Raw genomic sequence first — 21746 nt, 5'->3', positions numbered from 1 at the left:
TTTCTCAAATTCTTTGGGTTTAAATACTAATCTATCTTCAAATAGTCCTATTATAGCTATTTCACCAATATGGCAGAGGACATTGTCCATCCAATTATGAATATTTGACTCTTCAAGGTCATCTTCAGTAGTTTTTGCATATCTATGTCTTGCTAGGTGCATGAGAACATCTTTGTAGAGTGCTGTTACACTGATAGGTAGTTCTCTATGTGTTGTCCAGAGTAAACACAACATGGATAGAATGATGGGAATAGCTGAGAGTGCTCCAAGGGAATCTGACGACTTCACCCTACTCAGAAAGGCTTCCACCTCCTGCTTCTTCTCCTCATTTTCGAGAGTACCAACACTTTCCTTAGTTTCATGCCGCTTTGTAACTTTTCGAAAAAGGCGCCTTATGAACGTTTTTGTAGGTTTTTTTGATGTATGAGAGGCAGAAGCAGCAGCAGCACTATTAGGACCAGCAGCAGCAGCAGCACCACCACCACCACCACCACCACCACCACCCAACACCACCACCACCAACACCACCACCACCACCACCAACACCACCACTAACATTTTTTTCATTTTCGTCGTTACCTTTTTCCTCATTAGCATTTTTCCTAAATCGCAGGAACTTATTAACATACTTTTCTCGAGCTTTCTCAGAGAAACCTATTATTTCAACTTGTAGATATGGGCCATAGACTTGAGAGAATTTGCCGACTAGGTTAGGCCGAGTAGTTACAATTACGCACGCTCCAGCCAGCCATTTGCTACACAACACATTTTTAATATCTTTACATCGATCAAAATGAATGGTAGCCTCATCGTATCCATCAAACAAAATGGCCACTGAATTAGCATTGGATTGGATAAGTTCTTCAAGATTCTGCCTAGAAACCTTAGGCAACAATTGGTCTTGAATGACGCCAATTAGATCTGTGTCGGTATCAATCTCATTTACTGTGATGACAAACAATAACTCAAACTTTAACATAGGCGAGTCTTGTTTGTTATATGCCCAATCATATGCTAGTTTGGATATTGTGGTTGATTTCCCAATCCCGGGCTTTCCCCTTACTAGAATGCGTTTTACCAATTCGTTATCTTGGCTGTTTTCCTTATTTCTTTCAATACATACAAGGTCACCGTACGACTTAAGGTTTTTACCTATAACCCTAGATGGATTCTTATCTTGTTCAATGATTTCTAGGTCGACAAAGATGTCTTCCATCTTGGCAAACTCTTCTGGCATACCAGGTAGCAGAGGTAGCTTACTTCTTGTTTCACGGTATTCTTCCATCAACTGCCTCCTTATCGTTTTTAAGCTGAGAACTGGCCCTACAAACAGGTGATATAAATAAAAGAGAAAACCAAAGTGTTAGAAATACTTTTTCTTTAGACAACATCGTACTCAGAACATTGAAGAACAATAACAAACCGAATCAGTTTTGGAAAGATGTTTTTCTGCATGGTTTATAGTCACTCAGAACACCAATTACTCGTTGGTTATTAATAATATGCCAGTCTCACTCGGTCATTTAATTTGGCACTGCACCGATCGAATTCGGCATTGAAATGCCTTTAAAATAAATTCCCTCGGCTAAATAAAAAGCAATAATTTTAATTTTTTCAGTAAATATAAGAAGAAAACCATAATGCTTGATATTATATTTTATTTAATATCCTGGTGTTAAACTAACACGAAATTTTGTCGTCTAGTGAAAGATTTTCGATTATGATAAGCTTGAACTTCGCCCGTGAGCTTTTTTTGGGGTCAACTTTTTAGCTTTTCAATGTAATATAATTCGCTAATGAAAGATATTTCCCAACTTTCTAAAGCACATCATACGGGACTATATAGTCATACTTTTGTCAGAATTAAAGTTTTGATTGCATCATTTATTGACCCCGACTGCCATTTTTTTCAAAATCAACGCGTGAATATACCCATGGATGGATGATTTTCCATGCCACAATAGAAATAGCGATTATTTCTGCTGCATATATGTATTCGAAATGAAGTACTGAGTACTGAGAAATGATGAATTGAAAACGGATATTCTGACAAAACCCCTACGATGTGCCTTATAGAGTTGGGAAAATCTTTCTTTAGCGAACTACGTCGTATATCAGTTTGAAACGCTAAAATGTTAAACCCAAAAAAGCTCATGGGCGAATTTCAGGTCTGTAAAAATCTAAAATTTTACCGTAAAAGATACAATTTCATGCCTAATTTTAACACCAGGATATTTTTAAAAGGTATATCCAAGCACTATGATTTTATATGACATTACTGGGAAAAAATCATTGTTTTTTATTTGACTGAAAAATTTATTTCAAAGCAAAAAGGTGTATCTCTGAACTGTGTTGATTTCAACATGTATCGATCGACTTTTAGCACGACTATGCATAACAATCACAATAGAGGATGTTCAGTAGCGTTCTGAGTGTAGTTTTTCTAACTGCCATCAACCAAACACCGGACAGGAAATCCTGAAAAGTTCACTTTGGTATAATGGGTAAACAAAGTTTGTACTGTCAGCATTGGGTTCGTAATGGCGTAGACCTTGTCAATGATACATTAAGAGCCAGTCTCCCTTCTTATGTACATGAATAAGGGGGGTTGTGATACAAAAAAAAATAGAATTGTCTCTAAAAAATAATTTTGGTACATACAGTACGACAGCAACTTAGCTCACTTCCGGTAATTTTTACCGGCGTGACCTCTGCTGTTACGTAACGCAATGTTGAAAATCAGGTGGCAAATACGGTTTTTCAGAAAACATCAAAAAATGGAATACATGTGTCGTTCCTCCCTTCATTTTCATATTGAGCCCATAGATAAGATATGAAACATGAGTATAAGGCAAAGAATAACTTGTAAAAGTTGAATTATTGTGGAAAAAATGAATGCTTTTGGTGCGCGAATTAGCCTAAAAAATGAGAGAAAATGCATGTCACGATCACTAAAATGGTTATATCTACAGCTTGGAGGAAACGCCGGTCTAATGCTTTTCTGTTATGATAAACATTAATTAACCAGAGCTTGTATTAAATTTTCAGCGAAAATGAGCGGTGGAACAACCTAGTCGTAGGTTGAAAAGTTGTGTTCTTTGAGTCATCGTGTCGTAAGCTCACGTTGAAAGTGTCACGATGCTTCACGAAATGGATCCCAGCCGGCGCTGTCTATTATGCATGTTATATTGATCAATATAGCAATTAAAAACGTCTATTGTTATATATTTTATTAATGCAAAATACTCTATTGTGTAACAAAATATTGTAGTCGTCAAAGAAGGTAGTATCATCTCATTTAACTGAAGTACAAGCAGTTTTAAAAGACTGTTGTTGATTGAGATACTTGAACATGTTGAACGACAAATAAGATAGCAAAATAATACCCGTTGCAAGAACAAGATGCGATGGCTTAGTGGACAGAGCAAAGGTCTGCAGTGCGGAAGGTTGAGAGTTCGATTCCCATCATGTTATTCTTAAAATTTTTCAGTTCGTTTTTCTTTCTTTTTTCTCTCTCTTTTGTCTTTAATAATATAGGCCTAATGAATGTCAGCTTGAAGGCCCACCTTTTTCATGATTTATTTCTTGTTGCTAAATATTTCATACTTAGGCCTAATCTTACAATCGATTTGATATCTTTGTTAAAAATTGCATTTAAGTTCAGTAGCTTTCAATATGAAATAATTTCAAATAAAGCATGTCAAAGTAGTAATTTTTAAAAGTTCAAGATTATATATAGGCCTATCAAATAATGGAACGTCAACACAGATTTTCACGATTTTTTAATTGGACTAGACCTCTCCCTTATCGACAATATATGCACGAATTTCAAACCTTATATTTTGGCATATTTGTCATTTTTACACAATGTCCAACTTACAACTCGGATTACACCTAATTGGAATCAGCCAAGTTCGTTTTCCAGATAGAGCAACTAACTTTGATGTCTTATTTAATCCCCCATAGAACACCACAGTTAAGCGGTCAAGATATTAAGTGTTTTCTTTCATTTTATTTCGCTACTCCTGCTTCAAATGTAACGTGAAAACCTTCCTGACAGTAATTTATTAATATTATAAATATTGTTATAAATTTTGGAATAACAAAACTTCAAATTTAATAAAAATATGAAAACTAGGATTTAAAAAATGAGTTAAAATAAAATAAAAAATCAAAGAGAGGTGCTAGCGGGGTTCGAACCAAGATCGAACTTCCAATATTTAATTTACCCCCGGTATTTACCACTAAGCCATGCCAGTGATTTGATAGATACGGTAATAATAGCAATGTTATTCCCACTCATGGCTTATATATATCGTGACAGTAGTCACGCACAAAGATAAACATTTCAACATGTTCAATATACGACTAAAAATATACTCCAACTAAAATTGATGAAATTTTCAGGCAAGCTCACTTTAGTTATTCTATAACATGACACCCATTTTTGATTCCGGCGCTTTTTCTTGCTTGATGATATGAACATTTTTGTGTTCGTGACATGCAATTTTTCTCATTTTCCGAGCTAATTTGGACATGTTCAAGCTTCTTTATTGTCCATTTAATTCAACTTTTACAAGTTATTTGTTGCTTTACACAATGTTTGATATCTTATCTGTGGTTAGGGTACATAAATGGAGCAATATACGACCCGTGTCTTCCATTTCTGGAGCTATTTTGATAAAACGTGTTTGCCGGCTAAAATTTCAACATTGCGTAACGTAACTCGTGTTCACCAACCCGTATAAATTTTCTGTCGAACAAAAGAGGTCACGAAGTTGCCGTCGTACTGATATTAGCACCAACAACTCACATGTAAAATATGAGCGTGCACAGCGCCCTCGTTCAGCTTTAAAAAATTCTTGAAATTTCAGCCTCTCTGAGCCTTGCTTGCAAATGGTACACTTTGGAGGTGCATAACATTGTGCGCCATCATATCATCATCCCAACCTGCATTTTGCATTTTTTTAAAGTACCAAATGGTTACATTACAAAAACCAAGACAAAAAATTGGGATCTTGATGGCGCACAAAATCAGCAAATCCAATGATTTGATGAAAAGCGCCCTCGTGCAAACTTCAAAGCATCATAACGGACTGCGCCATCAAGATCCCAAGTCCGAACAAGTTTGAAATTAAAGACCTCCATGGCAAGCTTCATTTTTCAGCAAAAAATTTTTGGGATTTTGTTGGCGCAGCGAGTTAACAGAGGTCAAAGGTCAAAATTTCCTATTTTCGCACATTTTTGCACGCCTGTATTATCGCGCGCCAACGTCACCTGACTCTCCGAATAGCATTTCATCAAAGAAGAGGTAATTCTCTGCAAGAACTGAAAAAATTAGCTCCGGATCTCTTGATCTTCATATTTTTCGATTTTTTGAAAATGAACTCATTTTGGAGGTCAATTTGACCTCTTTTTCCCACTCGCAGCACAATGTGGGCTTTTACTGCATCACAAAAAGATACGCCAACAAGATCCCAATTTTATTTTTCATCGTCTAGCTTCTTTGGCGACCAGTAGACAAAAAACAAGCAACAGCTAATTGGGATCATGTGGGCGCACTAATATAAAAGAGGTCAAAGGTCAAGCTTTGTGCCAAAGTTACGCATATTTGCCTATGTGCAGCACGAAAGTGGAACTTTGACCCGCAATAAAAATGTGCGCCAACAAGATCCCATCTTACTTTTTGGATGATTGGATAAAGGAGCTTATGTATAACTGATAACAAGTAAAAAAAGTGGGATCATGTGGGCGCACTAATTCAATAGAGGTCAAAGTTCATACTTTGTGCCGAATTGGCGTTATTTTGCCTAAATGCAGCACAAAAGTGGAACTTTGACCAGCAATAAAAATGTGCGCCAACAAGATCCCATCTTACTTTTTGGATGATTAGCTAGAAAGGCTTATATATAACTGATAACAAGTAAAAAAGTGGGATCATGTGGGCACACTAATCCAATAGAAGTCAAAGTTCATACTTTGTGCCGAATTGGCGTTATTTTGCCTAAATGCAGCACAAAAGTGGAACTTTGACCAGCAATAAAAATGTGCGCCAACAAGATCCCATCTTACTTTTTGGATGATTAGCTAGAAAGGCTTATATATAACTGATAACAAGTAAAAAAAGTGGGATCATGTGGGCACACTAATCCAATAGAAGTCAAAGTTCATACTTTGTGCTGCATATGGGCAAAATATGAATTCGGCACAAAGAATGAACTTTGACCTCTATTGATTTAGTGCGCCCACATGATCCCACTTTTTTGTTACTTGCTATTAGTTATACTTAGGCCTCTCTAGCTAATCATCTAAAAAGTAAGATGGGATCTTGTTGGCGCACATTTTTATTGCTGGCCAAACTTCCACTTTTGTGCTGCACATAGGCAAAATGGGCGCATCCAGATATTTTTGGCTCTCCCCCTAAAGAAGACATGGGAAAATCTTAATCTTTTTTAAGATCTGACCTCGTAAACAATGAGGTCAGATCATAGCCAGCAGTAGTGCATAGAGTATCATGCCTACGGATTTCATCACAGTCTTACCTTAGCACGCTGGTAAGCAGCGTTTGAGATGGTGTTAATCGATAGTCGATAACCGATAATCAATGATCAATCAGCTATGAATATTTAATTGGATTCTAAAAATAATGATCACGGACTCTCATGTTCAAAGGTGTGTGTGTGTGTGGGGGGGGTGTATACCCCCCTCGCATGTTGGTGCTCGCAATTGCTGAGGACGGCTTTTTACCCCTAAAGAAGACATGGGAAAACTCAAACTTATTGGGAATCCCATGTCTTCTTTAGGGTAGGTGCCGTTAATTTCTGGAATAGCCCACGGTTTGCCGCCCCCCCCCCCCCCACTTCATAATCAGAAGCTTTTCCCACCACGCTAGTAGATGCAATTGTTAAGTAGTGCTTGAGTTGGTGAGGTGGGGGAGAAGATATAATTACAGATAGTCGATAACCGATAATCAATGATCAATCAGTTATAAACGTTCAGTTAAACCCAAACACGCAAATGATGATCAAGGAATCGCTAAGGATGATTTCCTTCTGGGTAGTGGGGGGGGGGTGGGTGAGGCGGAATCGATAGTCGATAATTGATTATTGATTATCGATTACCGTTATCCATAATCAATCATTAGTTTATCCATATTCATTGTTGAAAAATGTATAGGCCTCCGCAACCGACAAAACTAGGAATCGCTAAGGATGATCTCCTTCTGTGCAGGGGGGGGGGGTGGGTGAAGGGGTATTGATAATCGATAATTGATTATTGATTATCAATGATCGATAATCAATTATCATTTATCGATAATCAATCATTAATTTATCCATATTCATTGTTGAAAAATGTATAGGCCTCCGCAACCGACAAAAGTAGGAATCGCTAAGGATGATCTCCTTCTGGGTATTGGGGGGGTTGGGTGATGGGGAATTGATAATCGATAATTGATTATTGATTATCGATTATCGATAATCAATTATCGATTATTGATAATCAATCATTAGTTTATCCATATTCAATGTTTGAAAATGTATAGGCCTACACAACCGCCAAAACGGGATATCTGCATTAATTTGAAAAATGATTTTCTCCAAAGTGCTAGAAAAGCACACTCTTTGATCATTTCTATGCACATCGTATCTCTTGCAACCTGAATGAACGAAATTTGTTTCCGTTTTGAATTCAAACAGCTTAAAATTGACATTTTTCGTAAATTGAGGCTCAAATATTTTGTTCTGAATTGAAAAATCTCTCTTGGTATAAAATGAAAAATATTACGGATTTTGATGGTAAATTTCAAACTTTTTTATATCGATCATCATATCCGTGGGCGGTCTATTCCCACTTGGTCCAATCCCATTTGGTCCAATCCCACTTCGTCCAATCCCATTTGGTCCAATCCCATTTGGTCCAATCCCACTTGGTCCATTCTCACTTGGTCCAGTTCCCACTTGGTCCAATCCCATTTGGTCCAATCCCACTTTGGCCAATCCCACTAGGGCCATGTCCCACTAGGTCCATGTCCCACTAGGTCCATGTCCCACTTAGGCCATGTCCCACTAGGGCCATGTCCCACTTAGGCCATGTCCCACTTGGGCCATGTCCCACTTAGGCCATATCCCATTTGGACCCGTACATAGGCCTAGATGTACATAAAAAGATGAAAAGGTTTAGAAGAACAGAAAGGAAAAAAAATGAGATGATGTAGAAGAAGCAGAATAAGGTGGATGAAAAGGGTGAAGAATAGACTGAGGAAGGAAAAGAGAAGGAATCAGTAGGACAAAGGAAGGAGATGGAGACTGAAGGAGAAGAAGGGATTGTTTGCCAACATAATGCCGGAGACTATGAACAGAAATGACCCATAAATGATGATCTTTGGCTTGTATAATAGTAGGGTACAGAATGGAAGTCCCGTTCTCGGGTTGAGTACAAGAAGTTTTGAAGGTGTTTCTTTATAGATTTGAGGACGCTGAATAAAATGAGAGGGGTCTGCACCATCGAAAAGTGTGGGGAACTCTCGCTAGAGGGCGTTTTTCAAAATGGCCGCCAAAATCCCTTAAAATCACCATAACTTGGTCAGAGAAGCACCCAGCAGCACGATTCTGATGTCTATACCCATGTTTTAAGGGTCAAGGAATTCAATAGAGTCATTTACAACAGCCTAGGACCTATCATTCCAAGATGGCTGCCCAAATTTAAAAATGGCCGCCAGTGAAAATTAATTTGGCTATATCTCGGGTACAGAAAGTCCTGGAAGTATGATTCTGGTGTCTATACCCATGTTTACAGGGTCTAGAAATCCATTGGAATAATCTAGAACAGCACGGGACCTTAAAATCCTAAGATGGCCGCCAAAATTAAAAAATAACCACCACTAAAATGCAGAATTTTGCCTATATTTTGTCTTATCTGTGGTTTAGACGGCCTTATCCGGGGTTTACGATCCCTACCTGGGGCTTAGATGCCTTAACCTTAGCATAACACAAGTCTAAACCCCAGATAAGGTATCTAAACCCCAGATAAGGCGCCGTAACCCCAGATTAAGGGACGTAGACCCCAGATAAAGCAGTCCAAACCCCAAATAAGGTGCCTTAACCCTAAATAAGGAACATAAACCACAGATAAGGCATCTAAACCCCACGTAAGGTGCCTTAACTCTAGATAAGGGTCGTAAACACCAGATAAGGGTCGTAAACCCCAGATAAGGCATCTAAACCCCAGATAGGGCGCCTTAACCCCATATAAGAGACGTAAACCGTTCCCGTTCTCGGGTTGAGTACAAGAAGTTTTGAAGGTGTTTCTTTATAGATTTGAGGACGCTGAATAAAATGAGAGGGGTCTGCACCATCGAAAAGTGTGGGGAACTCTCGCTAGAGGGCGTTTTTCAAAATGGCCGCCAAAATCCGTTAAAATCACCATAACTTGGTCAGAAAAGCACCCAGCAGCATGATTCTGATGTCTATACCCATGTTTTCAGGGTCAAGGAATCCAATAGTGTCATTTACAACAGCCTAGGACATATGATTCCAAGATGGCTGCCCAAATTTTAAAATGGCCGCCAGTAAAAATTAATTTGGCTATATCACGGGTGCAGAAAGTCCTAGAAGTATGATTTTGGTGTCTATACCCATGTTTACATGGTCTAGAAATCCATTGGAATAATCTAAAACAGCACAGGACCTTAAAATCCCAAGATGGCCGCCAAAATTAAAAAATAACCACCACTAAAATGCCTATATCTTATCTTATCAGTGGTTTAGACGGCCTTATCCGGGGCTAAGATGCCTTAACCTTAGCATAACGCAGTCTAAACCCCAGATAAGGTATCTAAACCCCAGATAAGGCGCCGTAAGCCCAGATTAAGGAACGTATACCCCCATTATAAAGCAATCCAAACCCCAAATAAGGCGCCTTAACCCTAAATAAGGAACATAAACCCCAGATAAGGCATCTAAACCCCACATAAGGTGTCTTAACTCTACATAAGGGTCGTAAACCCCATATAAGGCATCTAAATCCCAGATAAGGCGCCTTAACCCCAGATAAGAGACGTAAACCCCAGATAAGAGACGTAAACCCCAGATAAGGCAGTCTAAACTCCAGCGCCTTAACTTCAGATGAGGGAGGTTAACCTAGAATAACACAGTCTAAACCCCAGATAAGGCATTTTAACCTTAACTTTAACCCCAAATAAGGGATGTTAACCCTAGGTAAGGCAGTCTTAATCCCAGATAAGGGACGTAAACCCCTGATAAGGCAGTCTAAACTCCAGATAAGGCACCTTAACCCCAGATAAGGGACGTAAATGTAGGATAATGCAGTATAAACCCCAAATACCCAGCAAACACAAAACGTTTTTAAAACGTTTTAAACGGGTTATATTTTGGGGTTTTGGTTTTGGTAAAAACGTTTTAATAACATTAAAATGTCGGGTAATATAAAGGTCATGAAAACACTACAAAACTATTTTTAAAATGTTTTCAAAATGTTATGGTAAAATATTGTTTTGCAAACTTTTTTTGCCAAATATTTTGTCAAACACATAAATAACATTTTGTTAGAATATTTGCAGGAGGTTATCAAAATGTTTTTAAATATTATGAAAATGTTTTATACCCTTTATACCTTCTATATAACCCGACATTTAAACGTTGTCTGGCAACCTTATCTAACCTTTGGCGAATGTCGAAAACAGTTTGTGTTTGCTGGGTAAGTTGCCTAACCCTAATAAGGGATGTTAACTGGGGATAACGCAGTTTAAACCTCAGATAAGACATCTAAATCCCAGATAAGGCGCCGTAACCCCAGATAAGGGACGTAAATTCCAGATAAGGCAGTTTAAACCTTAAATAAGGAACCTTAAACCCTTGATAAGGAACGCAAACCCCAGATACGGCATCTAAACCTCCATATATGAGACGTAAACCCCAGATAAGGCAGTCTAAACCAAAGATAAGGCACCTAAACCCCACCTAAACAATCTAAACTCCAGATAAGGCCCCGTAACCCCAGATAAGAGATGTAAACCCCAGATTACGTCCCTTATCTAGGGATAAGGCACCTTACCCAGGGTTTAGATGCCTTATCTGGGGTTTACGCTCCTTATCTGAGGGAAGGCGCCTTATAGGGTTAGACTGCCTTATCTGGGCTTACGTCCCCTTGCTGGGGTTAAGGCGCCTTATGTGGGGTTCAGATGCCTTGTCTGAGGTTTAGACTGCGTTATTCTTGGTTTACGTCCCTTATCTGAGGTTAAGGCACCTTGTTTGATGTTAGACTGCCTTATTTCACCCCACCCAGGTGCAATGGGAAGCTGTTAGGGGTAGTCACAGTCGTTGTACTGATGAACCCTGCGCCATTTGTAGGCTGCAAACGTGGTTCCGATTATTCTAATGACGGCGGAATAAATGTAAAGCGCTTTGAGGCTGTTTACGGCATAAAGCGCAATATAAATATCTACATTTTTTTTTTTTTTTTTATCTGGGGTTTACATTCCTTATCTGCAGTTAAGGTACCTTATCTGGGGTTTAGATTGTGTTATCATATGTTTACGTCCCTTATCTGGGGTTAGGGCGCCTTATCTGGGGTTTAGACTGCGTTATCCTACATTCACGTCCCTTATCTTGGGTTAGGGCGCCTTTTCTGGGGTATAGACTGCATTATCCTAGATTCATGCCCTTATCTGGGGTTAGGGCGCCTTATCTTGGTTTAGATGCCTTATCTGGGATTTAGACTGCCTTATCTGGGGGTTGTGTTCCTTATCTAGGGTGCCTTATTTGGGGTTTAAACTGCCTTATCTGGAGCTTACGTCCCTTATCTGGGTTACGGCGCCTGATCTGGGGTTTAGATGCCTTATCTGGGGTTTAGACTGTGTTATCTCCAGTTAACGTCCCTTATCAGGGGTTAAGGCAGCTTATTTGGGGTTTAGACTGCATTATTCTATATTTACATCCCTTATCTGGGGTTAAGGTGCCTTATCTGGATTTTAGACTGCCTTATCTGGGGTTTACGTCCCTTATCTTGGGTTAAGTCACCTTATCTGGGTTTAGATGCCTAAAGAATGGATCTGGGATTTAGACTGCCTTATCTAGGGTTTACATCCCTTATTTGGGGTTAAGGCGCCTTATATGGGGTTTAAATGCCTTATCTGGGGTTTAGACTGTGTTATCCTAGGTTTACGTCCCTCATCTGAAGTTAAGGCGCCTTATCTGGGATTTAGATGCCTTATCTGGTGTTTACGTTACTTATCTAGGGTTAAGGCGCCTTATCTGGGGTTTAGACTGCCTTATCTGGGGTTTATATCTCTGAGGACGGCTTTTTACCCCTAAAGAAGACATGGGAAAACTCAAACTTATTGGGAATCCCATGTCTTCTTTAGGGTAGGTGCCGTTAATTTCTGGAATAGCCCAATAATTCAGCACAGTATGAACTTTGACCTCTATTGAATTAGTGCCCTCAAAATGATCCCACTTTTTTCTTAACTTGCTATCAGTTATACATAAGCCCGTCTAGCTAATCATCCAAAAAGTAAGATGGGATCTTGTTGGCGCACATTTTTATCGCCGGTCACAGTTCCACTTTTGTGTTGCACATAGGGAAAATATGTCATTCAGCAGAGTATGAACTTTGACCTCTATTGAATTAGTGCGCTCACATGATCCCACTTTTTTTGCTTGCTTTCAGTTATACATGTATAAGCCTCTCTAGCTAAACATCCAAAAAGTAAGTTGGGATCTTGTTGGCGCACATTTTTATTGCCAGTCAAAGTGCCACTTTTGTGCTGCACATAGGCAAAATTTGAATTCAGCACAAAGTATGAACTTTGACCTCTATTGAATTAGTGCGCCCACATGAACCCACTTTTTTTGCTTGCTTTCAGTTATACATGTATAAGCCTCTCTAGCTAAACATCCAAAAAGTAAGTTGGGATCTTGTTGGCGCACATTTTTATTGCCAGTCAAAGTGCCACTTTTGTGCTGCACATAGGCAAAATTTGAATTCAGCACAAAGTATGAACTTTGACCTCTATTGAATTAGTGCGCCCACATGATCCCACTTTTTTTTACTTGTTAACAGTTATACATAAGCCCCTTTATCCAATCAACCAAAATGTAAGATGGGATCTTGTTGGCGCACATTTTTATTGCTGGTCAAAGTTCCACTTTTGTGCTGCATTTAGGCAAAATAATGCCAATTCGGCACAAAGTATGAACTTTGACCTCTATTGAATTAGTGCGCGCACATGATCCCACTTTTTTTACTTTCAATCAGTTATACATAAGCCCCTTTAGCCAGTCATCCAAAAAATAAGACGGGATCATGTTGACGCACATTTTTATTATGGGTCAAAGTTCCACTTTTGTGCTGCACATAGGCAAATATGTGTCACTTCGGCACAAAGCTTGACCTTTGACCTCTTTTATATTAGTGCGCCCACTTGATCCCAAGTAGCTGTTACTTTTTCTTTGTCTACCAGTTGCCAAAGAAGCTAGACGATGAAAAATAAAATTGGGATCTTGTTGGCGCATCTTTTTGTGATGCAGTAAAGAGCCCACATTGTGCTAGGCGTCATTATTTGAGGGGAAAAGAGGGCAAATTGACCTCCACAATGAGGCTAAGTCCATTTTCAAAAAATCAGAAAAATATGAAGATCAAGAGATCCCAAGCTAATTTTTTCAGTACTTGCAGAGAATTACCCTTTCTTTGATGAAATGCTCTTCGGAGAGTTGGGTGACGCTGGCGCGCAACAACACAGGCCTATAAAAATGTGCGAAAATAGGAAATTTTGACCTTTGACCTCTGTTAACTACATGCGCCATCGAAATCCCAAAAACTTTTTGATGAAAAATGAAACTTACCATTTAGGTCTTTAATTTCAAACTTGTTCGGACTTGGGATCTTGATGGCGCAGCCCGTTATGATGCTTTGAAGTTTGCACGAGGGCGCTTTTCATCAAATTATTGGATTTGCTGATTTTGTGCGCCATCAAGATCCCAACTTTTTTTCGTGGTTTTTGTAATGTTACCATTTGGTACTTCAAACAAAAATGCAGGTTGGGATAATGATGGCGCACGATGTTCTGCACCTCCAAAGTTTACCTTTGCAAGTAAGGCTCAGAGAGGCTGAAATTTCAAGAATTTTTTCAAGCTGAACGAGGGCGGTGTGCACGCTCATACTGTACATGTGCATTGTTGATGTTAATATGTACCAAAATTATTTTTTAGAGAAAATTCTATTTTTTTTGTATCGCAAATCCGTACATAATAAGGAGACTACCTCTAAAATGATGGGAATTCCTCTAGCTTGAGGATTTCGTGCGTATATTTCACGTGAACACAAATTTTGTTTAAATACGGTGGTGTGATATTTGCAATCTAAAAATCATTTTCAATATCCTTTTACAAACCCGGTGATACCCTTGTTTACCCTACTATTCCATTTCACTTTGATGTTCTTTTCAAAGATAGAAAGTGTCCCAGAGAATGTACAATATTTTAGTTTTCAAAAGCCAATTGTTTGTAAATATGTTCAAAATGGGAGGATAAGCTTGACGCTTCATTCGACCCTTCAAGATGGTCTGTTATTTTTAAGGCGCCCTTTAAATGTAAAATAAGTACTAAACTCAGATGGTTTAAATTTAGAATAATACGAATGTTAACGAAATATTTGGCAAAAAATGTTTGCAAAAATATTTTGCAATAACATTTTGACAACATTTTCAAAATGCTGTTGTAGTGTGTCATAAAAAATATTTTAAAACCTTTTCATGACCATTTTAAAACCCGACATTTCATGTTATCAAAACGTTTTTACCAAAACCAACACCCAAAATATTACCCGTTTAAAACGTTTTCAAAAGTTTTGTGATTGCTGGGATACTACAGTATACATGGTATATGAGCGTTGTCTGTGTGGGTGGGGTGTCTATCTGTCGGGCCGGCTATGCGTTTCGCTGCGCTTCGACGCATCGGTGCGCTGTTTAAGGGATGATTTTAAAGGTCATCGGAGCTCAAAGGTCATGTAGGAATAAAATGTTAAACTTTTCAGATGGGCTCAAACTTGGTGGGTGGAATTCATGATATGAGGGGAATATATCGAGGTCAACGAGGTGGGTAGAATCCTTCATATGGGAGGGGGCATGAAAAAATTAAATCGCAGTCATCCAGGGGCTAAATTTTGAACTTCGCCCGATTAGGCTTAAACATGATTCTCCATATCACGGGAGCATGGACAAAATCAAACCGCGGTCACACAATGTCAAAGTTCATATAGGGATAAACGTTGAAAGGTCATGGAAGCGTCAAATTTGAAGGTTTGTCCTGTCTGGCTCAAACTTGGTGGGAGGAATCCATGATACAATATATGTATATACGAAATAAAATCGAGGTCAACAAGGTGGGTGGAATCCTTCATAGGACACATTAAATCAAGGGTATCCGTGGTCAAAGGTCAGGGGCTAAATATGTCAGAAATTCAAGAGGGTCATCATGGGTCAAACCACAGCTACTGATGCTTTTAGAGCCGGTGCTCTAGTTATGTTGAAATAATGAGCTGGTGGTCTGTTTGTCTGTGTATCCAGCTATGCGTTTCGACGCGGTTTTGACGTATCGATCTGTTATTTTTATAGGTATCGGGCTCCGCTTTTGAATGGGTGGTTTTAAAGGTCATTGGAAGTTGAAGGTCAATAAGAGTTCAAACTTTGCCCGATCGGCTATATGGCAGGCTATTGCTATGGCAGGAACACATTCAAGGTCAATTTCATCTAGTGGCTAAATTTTAAACTTAGGCCAGTGGGTTTCTTTCTGTCTTTCTTTTTCTTTTCTTTTTGTTCTTTCTTGGAAGTTGGAACATTACCGGGCATCTTCCCCCATTTTACTCCCTGGTATCCGCCACTGAAGTGAATGCAAAACGAGGGTTAATGGTTCATACACCTACTTGAATTATATCCTTTGTCGCCGACAAACACATTCATAGTCTGTGCTTGGTAATTGTCTCCTGTTAGGATCTTCTGATCACCTGAGACATTTGTCTGTTGTTCTATCACGCTGACCTTTTCACCATGAATAGATGCTGGCATGAGTGTTGTTGAGGAGGATTCGTTTCCTGCTGCTTCATCTGTAGTTACTAGCGGAAATAAAAGATGAAAGCATAAATGGGCATGAATTTGGGGAACGTCCTTTCGTTAGAAGGCTAACCCCCCCTCCCTTCTAACGTAAGTTTTCAAATATCGAAAATTCCAACCCGGATTCATAGGGTACAGAACCGTCGCTATGATGGATGGGGATGTGGAGGAGTACAACAATGCAATGATATTGATTACGTTTATGGAAGAAACCAATATTATATCTTATTTTAAAATATTTTTCTTCATACCTTTTTATGGGCACGAAAAAAATTATGACTTGTTGGATTTTCAAATAAAAAAGAATCAAGGTGCGGTACAGCTGATTAAAAATTAACTTACAAATTGCAGGTTGCGAGTACTGCACTCTATATTGATTTGAAATTATTTCGAAGCAACCACTGTAAAATGTCAATATCGTACTTCAGAAAATACTAAAATTTATATATTAAATCCTTAAAAATGATCAACTTTGACCGATGTTTTAACTACTTTTTTACAAACGTAATCGGACTTTTTGACCCAGCTTTCCTCCCTAACGAAAGGACTTTCGTTTATAGGGCTTCGTCGAATTTTTGGGTTGTTCCCTTATTCAGCCATGAAGGTTTTATGTTTCCCGGTAATGATTACTTCAAATGCTGACATGGGAGTCAAGAATTGGGATAATCAGCTTAATTTCATCTTCTGTGATTGAATGAAGGAATTCCTTGAATCTGGGGGATTATCTCACCCAACAATGACAGATATAAAATCATCGATCTGTTCGCTTTCTTAATTATGTTAAAGTCGTCTTTCATGTAGCATTATATATTTTAATATATAATTGTAAAATTGTAAAAATCCTAAAAAAAAAACCTTTGACCGATGTTTTAACTACTTTTTTACAAACGTAATCGGACTTTTTGACACCCTCCCTCCCTAACGAAAGGACTTTCGTTTATAGGGCTTCATCGAACTTTTGGGTTGTTCCCTTAGCATCATGCTGAATGTAAGATAATTTACATCAACACGGAGTTGCCATAACGATGTCACAGAAGACAGAGCAGACATTGAAAGAATGGAATCAGTAAATGATAGGATCATTTATGCAAGATTTTTTTCGAAATTTTGAAATTCTCAATCATTCAAGTATATGAAGCAATGAAGCAACTGCAAGCAATTGTAGATAGCATTCACAAACATGACGTACTTATCATGCTTATTGTGATATGACCTTAATGCTAAGGCTGGAGAGGATAATGAAGGCTGCGAAAGCATCATGGGAAAAGATGGACTAGGAGTGAGGAATGACAATGGAGAGAGGCTTGTCGACTTTTGTAATCTAAATAACCTTGTGATTACTGGAACAATTTTCCTCATCGACAGATACACGGGTAAACGTGGGTTTCTCCATATGGCAGAACTAAGAACCAAATTATTCATGTGATGGTAAGCACAGCACATCTGTTCCGGATACAAGGGTCATGCGGAATGCTTTGTTTTCACAGCATAACCATATCACATAGCTGGTTCTGAGATTGGGCACGCCATCCTACTTTCAGGCTAGGAACAGCTGGTAAGAGTGGCGTAAACCAGCGTGCCAATTCAATGCCCCTCTTACGCTATACTGGTCGAGCAGCACGCTATACTGGTCGAGAAGCACGCTATACTGGTCGAGCTTCACCACGCCGAACGGCGAGTTTTTCTGACGTCGATCTAAAATACTTATAGTTCACGAAAAAATACTACATGTAGGATTATAATAATGTTTAAAAACAATTTTGCAATATGAAGGCTTTTACAACCCACTGTTTTTGGCTCCAAAGTTGCACTCACTAGCTTACTGAAAACTGGTCGCTCTATGAAAAATGACAGGCCCAGGTGTTGCCCTTTGAAAATGTGACTGAAGTTCTGTTTAATGTGTAAAATGGAAAATAAATTGGAAATATCATAAATGAAATTAAAGGAAAATTGTGCTGTGTTTTATTTTAAAGGCTCTGATCTCTTTTCTTTTTTGGATTAGGCTTTTATATAAATTAACGTAAAAAATGTCCCCGTTCTTTTCTAGTTACCGGTATTCCTCTTATCATTCTTGACCAGATAGCTCGTGATTTTTATTTATTTATGTGGCCCTAAAAGTATTTCTTTATTTTGGTTTAGGCCTATATAACATCATATAATATAATCATAATACATTTCACTACATATAGGCCTATTATGGGTCGGCCCTGCACATTAGGATCGGTCGGTGGAGTAGGCCCTACAAGTGGCCTACAACCAAACATTTTTTTTGTGGTCTTTGAATGCGGCTTTCCTTGTAATGCTGCAGTATTGTCTTAATCATTTCTTGTTTATGAATAAAAACCAATAAATATTGAAAGATAAAAAAAAGATTATTAGGGGTTAGGGCAAAACAACCTGATACCTGATATATAACTAGTCTTAGAACAAACAAACATGATGTATACTATAATTTTTCCGTTTACGTACCGGTATAGAGCGACCAATTTTCAGTAAGCTATGGAGTCCAACTTTGGCGCCAAAAACAGTGGGTTGTTACAATCAGGAAAGTGTTCGTGTTCCTGTTACAATATTGGGCATAACTACACAATACCCACCACACCATGGGCACAGCCCTGAGCTGCTTCAAAGGGAATAGCCCCCTCAATTTGATATTTTCTTGTATTTTGACAAATAATCCCCTATAGTCACATCATAATTTCTTTTACATTTTGGTTCTTGGACAAATGTCTTCAACGAAGCGCCATCTATCTAGTAGTTGGACAAATAATCCCCCTACAGTCACGACATGGCTTTTGGGATTTTGGTATTTGGACAAATAATTTCAGACAGAGAGGGTGTGTTGGTTGAAAACAGCCCGACGGTGTTGGTCGGCGTAGACGCAGTGTCTTCAACGAAGCGCCATCTATCTAGTAGTTGGACAAATAATCCCCTACAGTCACGACATGGCTTTTTGGATTCTGGTATTTGGACAAATAATTTCAGACAGAGAGGGCGTGTTGGTTGAAAACAGCCCGACGGTGTTGGTCGGCGTAGACTCAGTTGAAAACTCATTATTTGAGTACGTCCAAGGTTCCACACCATGGGCCATTAACCAAGTGCGTCCATGTCCAAATAGGATATGCACGCAATTCTTGGTTTTATGTTGGCGCAGTCGGCGCAGACATAGTTCTGAATTCGATAGAGGGCTTATAGGTCTTGGTTTTATGTTGGCGCAGTCGGCGTAGACGTAGTTCTGAATTCGATATGGGGCTTTGAAAACAGCATGCTTCTTAACAGGACATAGACACACTTGCGTGTAGGTCTTGGTTTTATGTTGGCGCAGTCGGCGCAGACGTAGTTCTGAATTCGATAGAGGGCTTATAGGTCTTGGTTTTATGTTGGCGCAGTCGGCGTAGACGTAGTTCTGAATTCGATATGGGGCTTTGAAAACAGCATGCTTCTTAACAGGACATAGACACACTTGCGTGTAGGTCTTGGTTTTATGTTGGCGCAGTCGGCGCAGACGTAGTTCTCAATTCGATAGAGGGCTTATAGGTCTTGGTTTTATGTTGGCGCAGTCGGCGTAGACGTAGTTCTGAATTCGATATGGGGCTTTGAAAAAAGCATGCTTCTTAACAGGACATAGACACACTTGCGTAAACACAATGCACGACTAAACATAATGTATGAGGGAATGCCTCGTTCTAACAAGAAAGCCCGACTGCGCGTTGGGACGAGAGACCTTATTTTTGTAGTATATTTAGAATCAATCGTATCAAATTTTTACTTGAGTTGTAAAAACCATAAAAAGAGTCTCAATCAGTCTCATTAATTTTTATGTATTTTGCTGTTTGTTGGTATAAGAAAATATGTAATAGTAAGTGCAATGCATCGCAACAAGACCAAAGTCATATAATTTGGATTCTATTATTTTTTAGAATGTAGTTCAGCCATCAATTCGCGGGAGAATTTTCCCAATTTTAACGTGATAAAATGGACTTTACAATCCATACCCGATGACCCCCCCTTTTTTTTTTTTAAGTTGCGGCTACCCAATGAACCCCTTTCTTTGGTTGCGGCTACCCATAACCCCCTTTTTTCTATAATAGCATCATCAAAATGCAACTAAACAATGCAGAAACTGACCAATTTTGCTTCATTTTTTCACAATTATGCCGAAAGTTTCAAAATTTTGCTACATTTTGTCACAATTTTCTACCCGATGACCCTTTCTTTAAATCTTATACTCGATGACCCCCTTTTTATTTTGTTTGTACCCAATGACCCCCGTAGTTTTAAAAATAACGCTTTGTACCCGATATGCCCCTACTTCGCGACTCCGGTAGGCACATACCCGTCACTTCCAAAATTGAGTGCCCCCCCCTCCCCGAGGTTCGAAAAGCACTTCCCAGCAAGTCTTGCGGTTAGCACAGCTGTGTGAGTGAACATGACACCACTGCCCGCCCACTGCATACACATGTGCATGGTTAAATTTGAATTTGGACAGATATATTTACAATAAAAACACCTTCAAAAAGTTGGTCGATTTCACGTTTTATGTTATCTACAGAAGGTGTGAATTATCCTTCATGCATACATCACTTTAGATCTGAAATCGACCAAGTAATAATGACACACGGGCAATTCTAAAACAACATCTTTTGCACAGAGTTCAATGGGATTTGAAAAGTAAAGTGGCAGTTGAAACTCTAGTGATAACACTTTTACAATGCATCATGGGGCTTCCTTAAATCATCCTCTGGTTGAAACTCTAGTGATAACACTTTTACAGTGCATGATGGGGCTTCCTTAAATCATCCTCTGGGCTGGTACGTTCAATCTCAGCCCATAGAGGTTATCCACTTTACTCATGCGTGACTTCTAACAAAAGGCACTGGTTCCCGTAGTATTCCTCATTCAAACTAATTCAATGCACGACCTCGGAGTTACCTGCATGACTTTGGCGGGCTATTTTGAAATAGTCATGGTTGCACATGCAGGTACTTCTTTTGAAAGTCCTAAACAAGGTATAGGAGTCGCGGGTAGGATATGCAGCTTATAGAACACGGATAACCTCTATTGTCATTTTGACAATTCAACAGGAAGGCCTGTTTCCATTGCTACATTCTTGATGTCTTATATTAAACGAAAGTACGATTGCCGGATTCCGAATGATATTGTTGATTGTAACACATAATAAGTTCTATGTTAAAGCTTTGTTTTACATTACCTAATTACAATTGGGTCAACAATGTGTTCGTATGTTTACTGCGCTCTGTACAAAATAGAAGAATAACATTACATAAAACCCTCCACCACTAAATACTTACAAATTAATACATGAAGAAAATAATATTTAAACTGGACTACTGCCTAACATTTTGTGTCTTGAGCTGTTTAAGGTGGTTATGCAGGCATTATAAAAGTGCTCTAAACAGATTAATTGAGTAGACCAAAGTACACTGATCAATATGCCTTTTCTTTGGAATCAATCGGACATAGGCCTACGGTTTTCAAAATACATCAATTTATATTTTCTTTGTATCGTATTGTCTTTATCAATAATCAATCAAGTCAATAAGCTAAAATGACTGGAGAAGCTCATTAACATATAATTTTTGCCAATATTTTGCTAAAA

The 21746-nt window shown here is 38.8% G+C and overlaps 1 protein-coding gene across 1 annotated transcript in view; it reads right to left on the bottom strand.

The window, feature by feature from the left end:
* Positions 1-451: 451 nt before the first annotated feature.
* The window catches only part of LOC140158019 (NACHT, LRR and PYD domains-containing protein 12-like), a 43266-nt gene continuing 21971 nt past the window's right edge, over positions 452-21746 (bottom strand). Inside the window, exons 3-4 of the mRNA XM_072181267.1 lie at positions 15940-16128; positions 452-1323 (exon numbers count right to left, since the gene is read on the bottom strand). Of these exons, the coding sequence (XP_072037368.1) occupies positions 452-1323; positions 15940-16128 (1061 nt within the window). The remainder of the gene's footprint in view (positions 1324-15939; positions 16129-21746) is intronic.

The sequence above is a fragment of the Amphiura filiformis genome, chromosome 7, assembly GCF_039555335.1.
Source record: "Amphiura filiformis chromosome 7, Afil_fr2py, whole genome shotgun sequence".
NCBI lineage: Eukaryota > Metazoa > Echinodermata > Ophiuroidea > Amphilepidida > Amphiuridae > Amphiura > Amphiura filiformis.
Note: the sequence above shows the minus strand (reverse complement) of the source record. Positions and strands in the feature narration are given on the sequence as shown.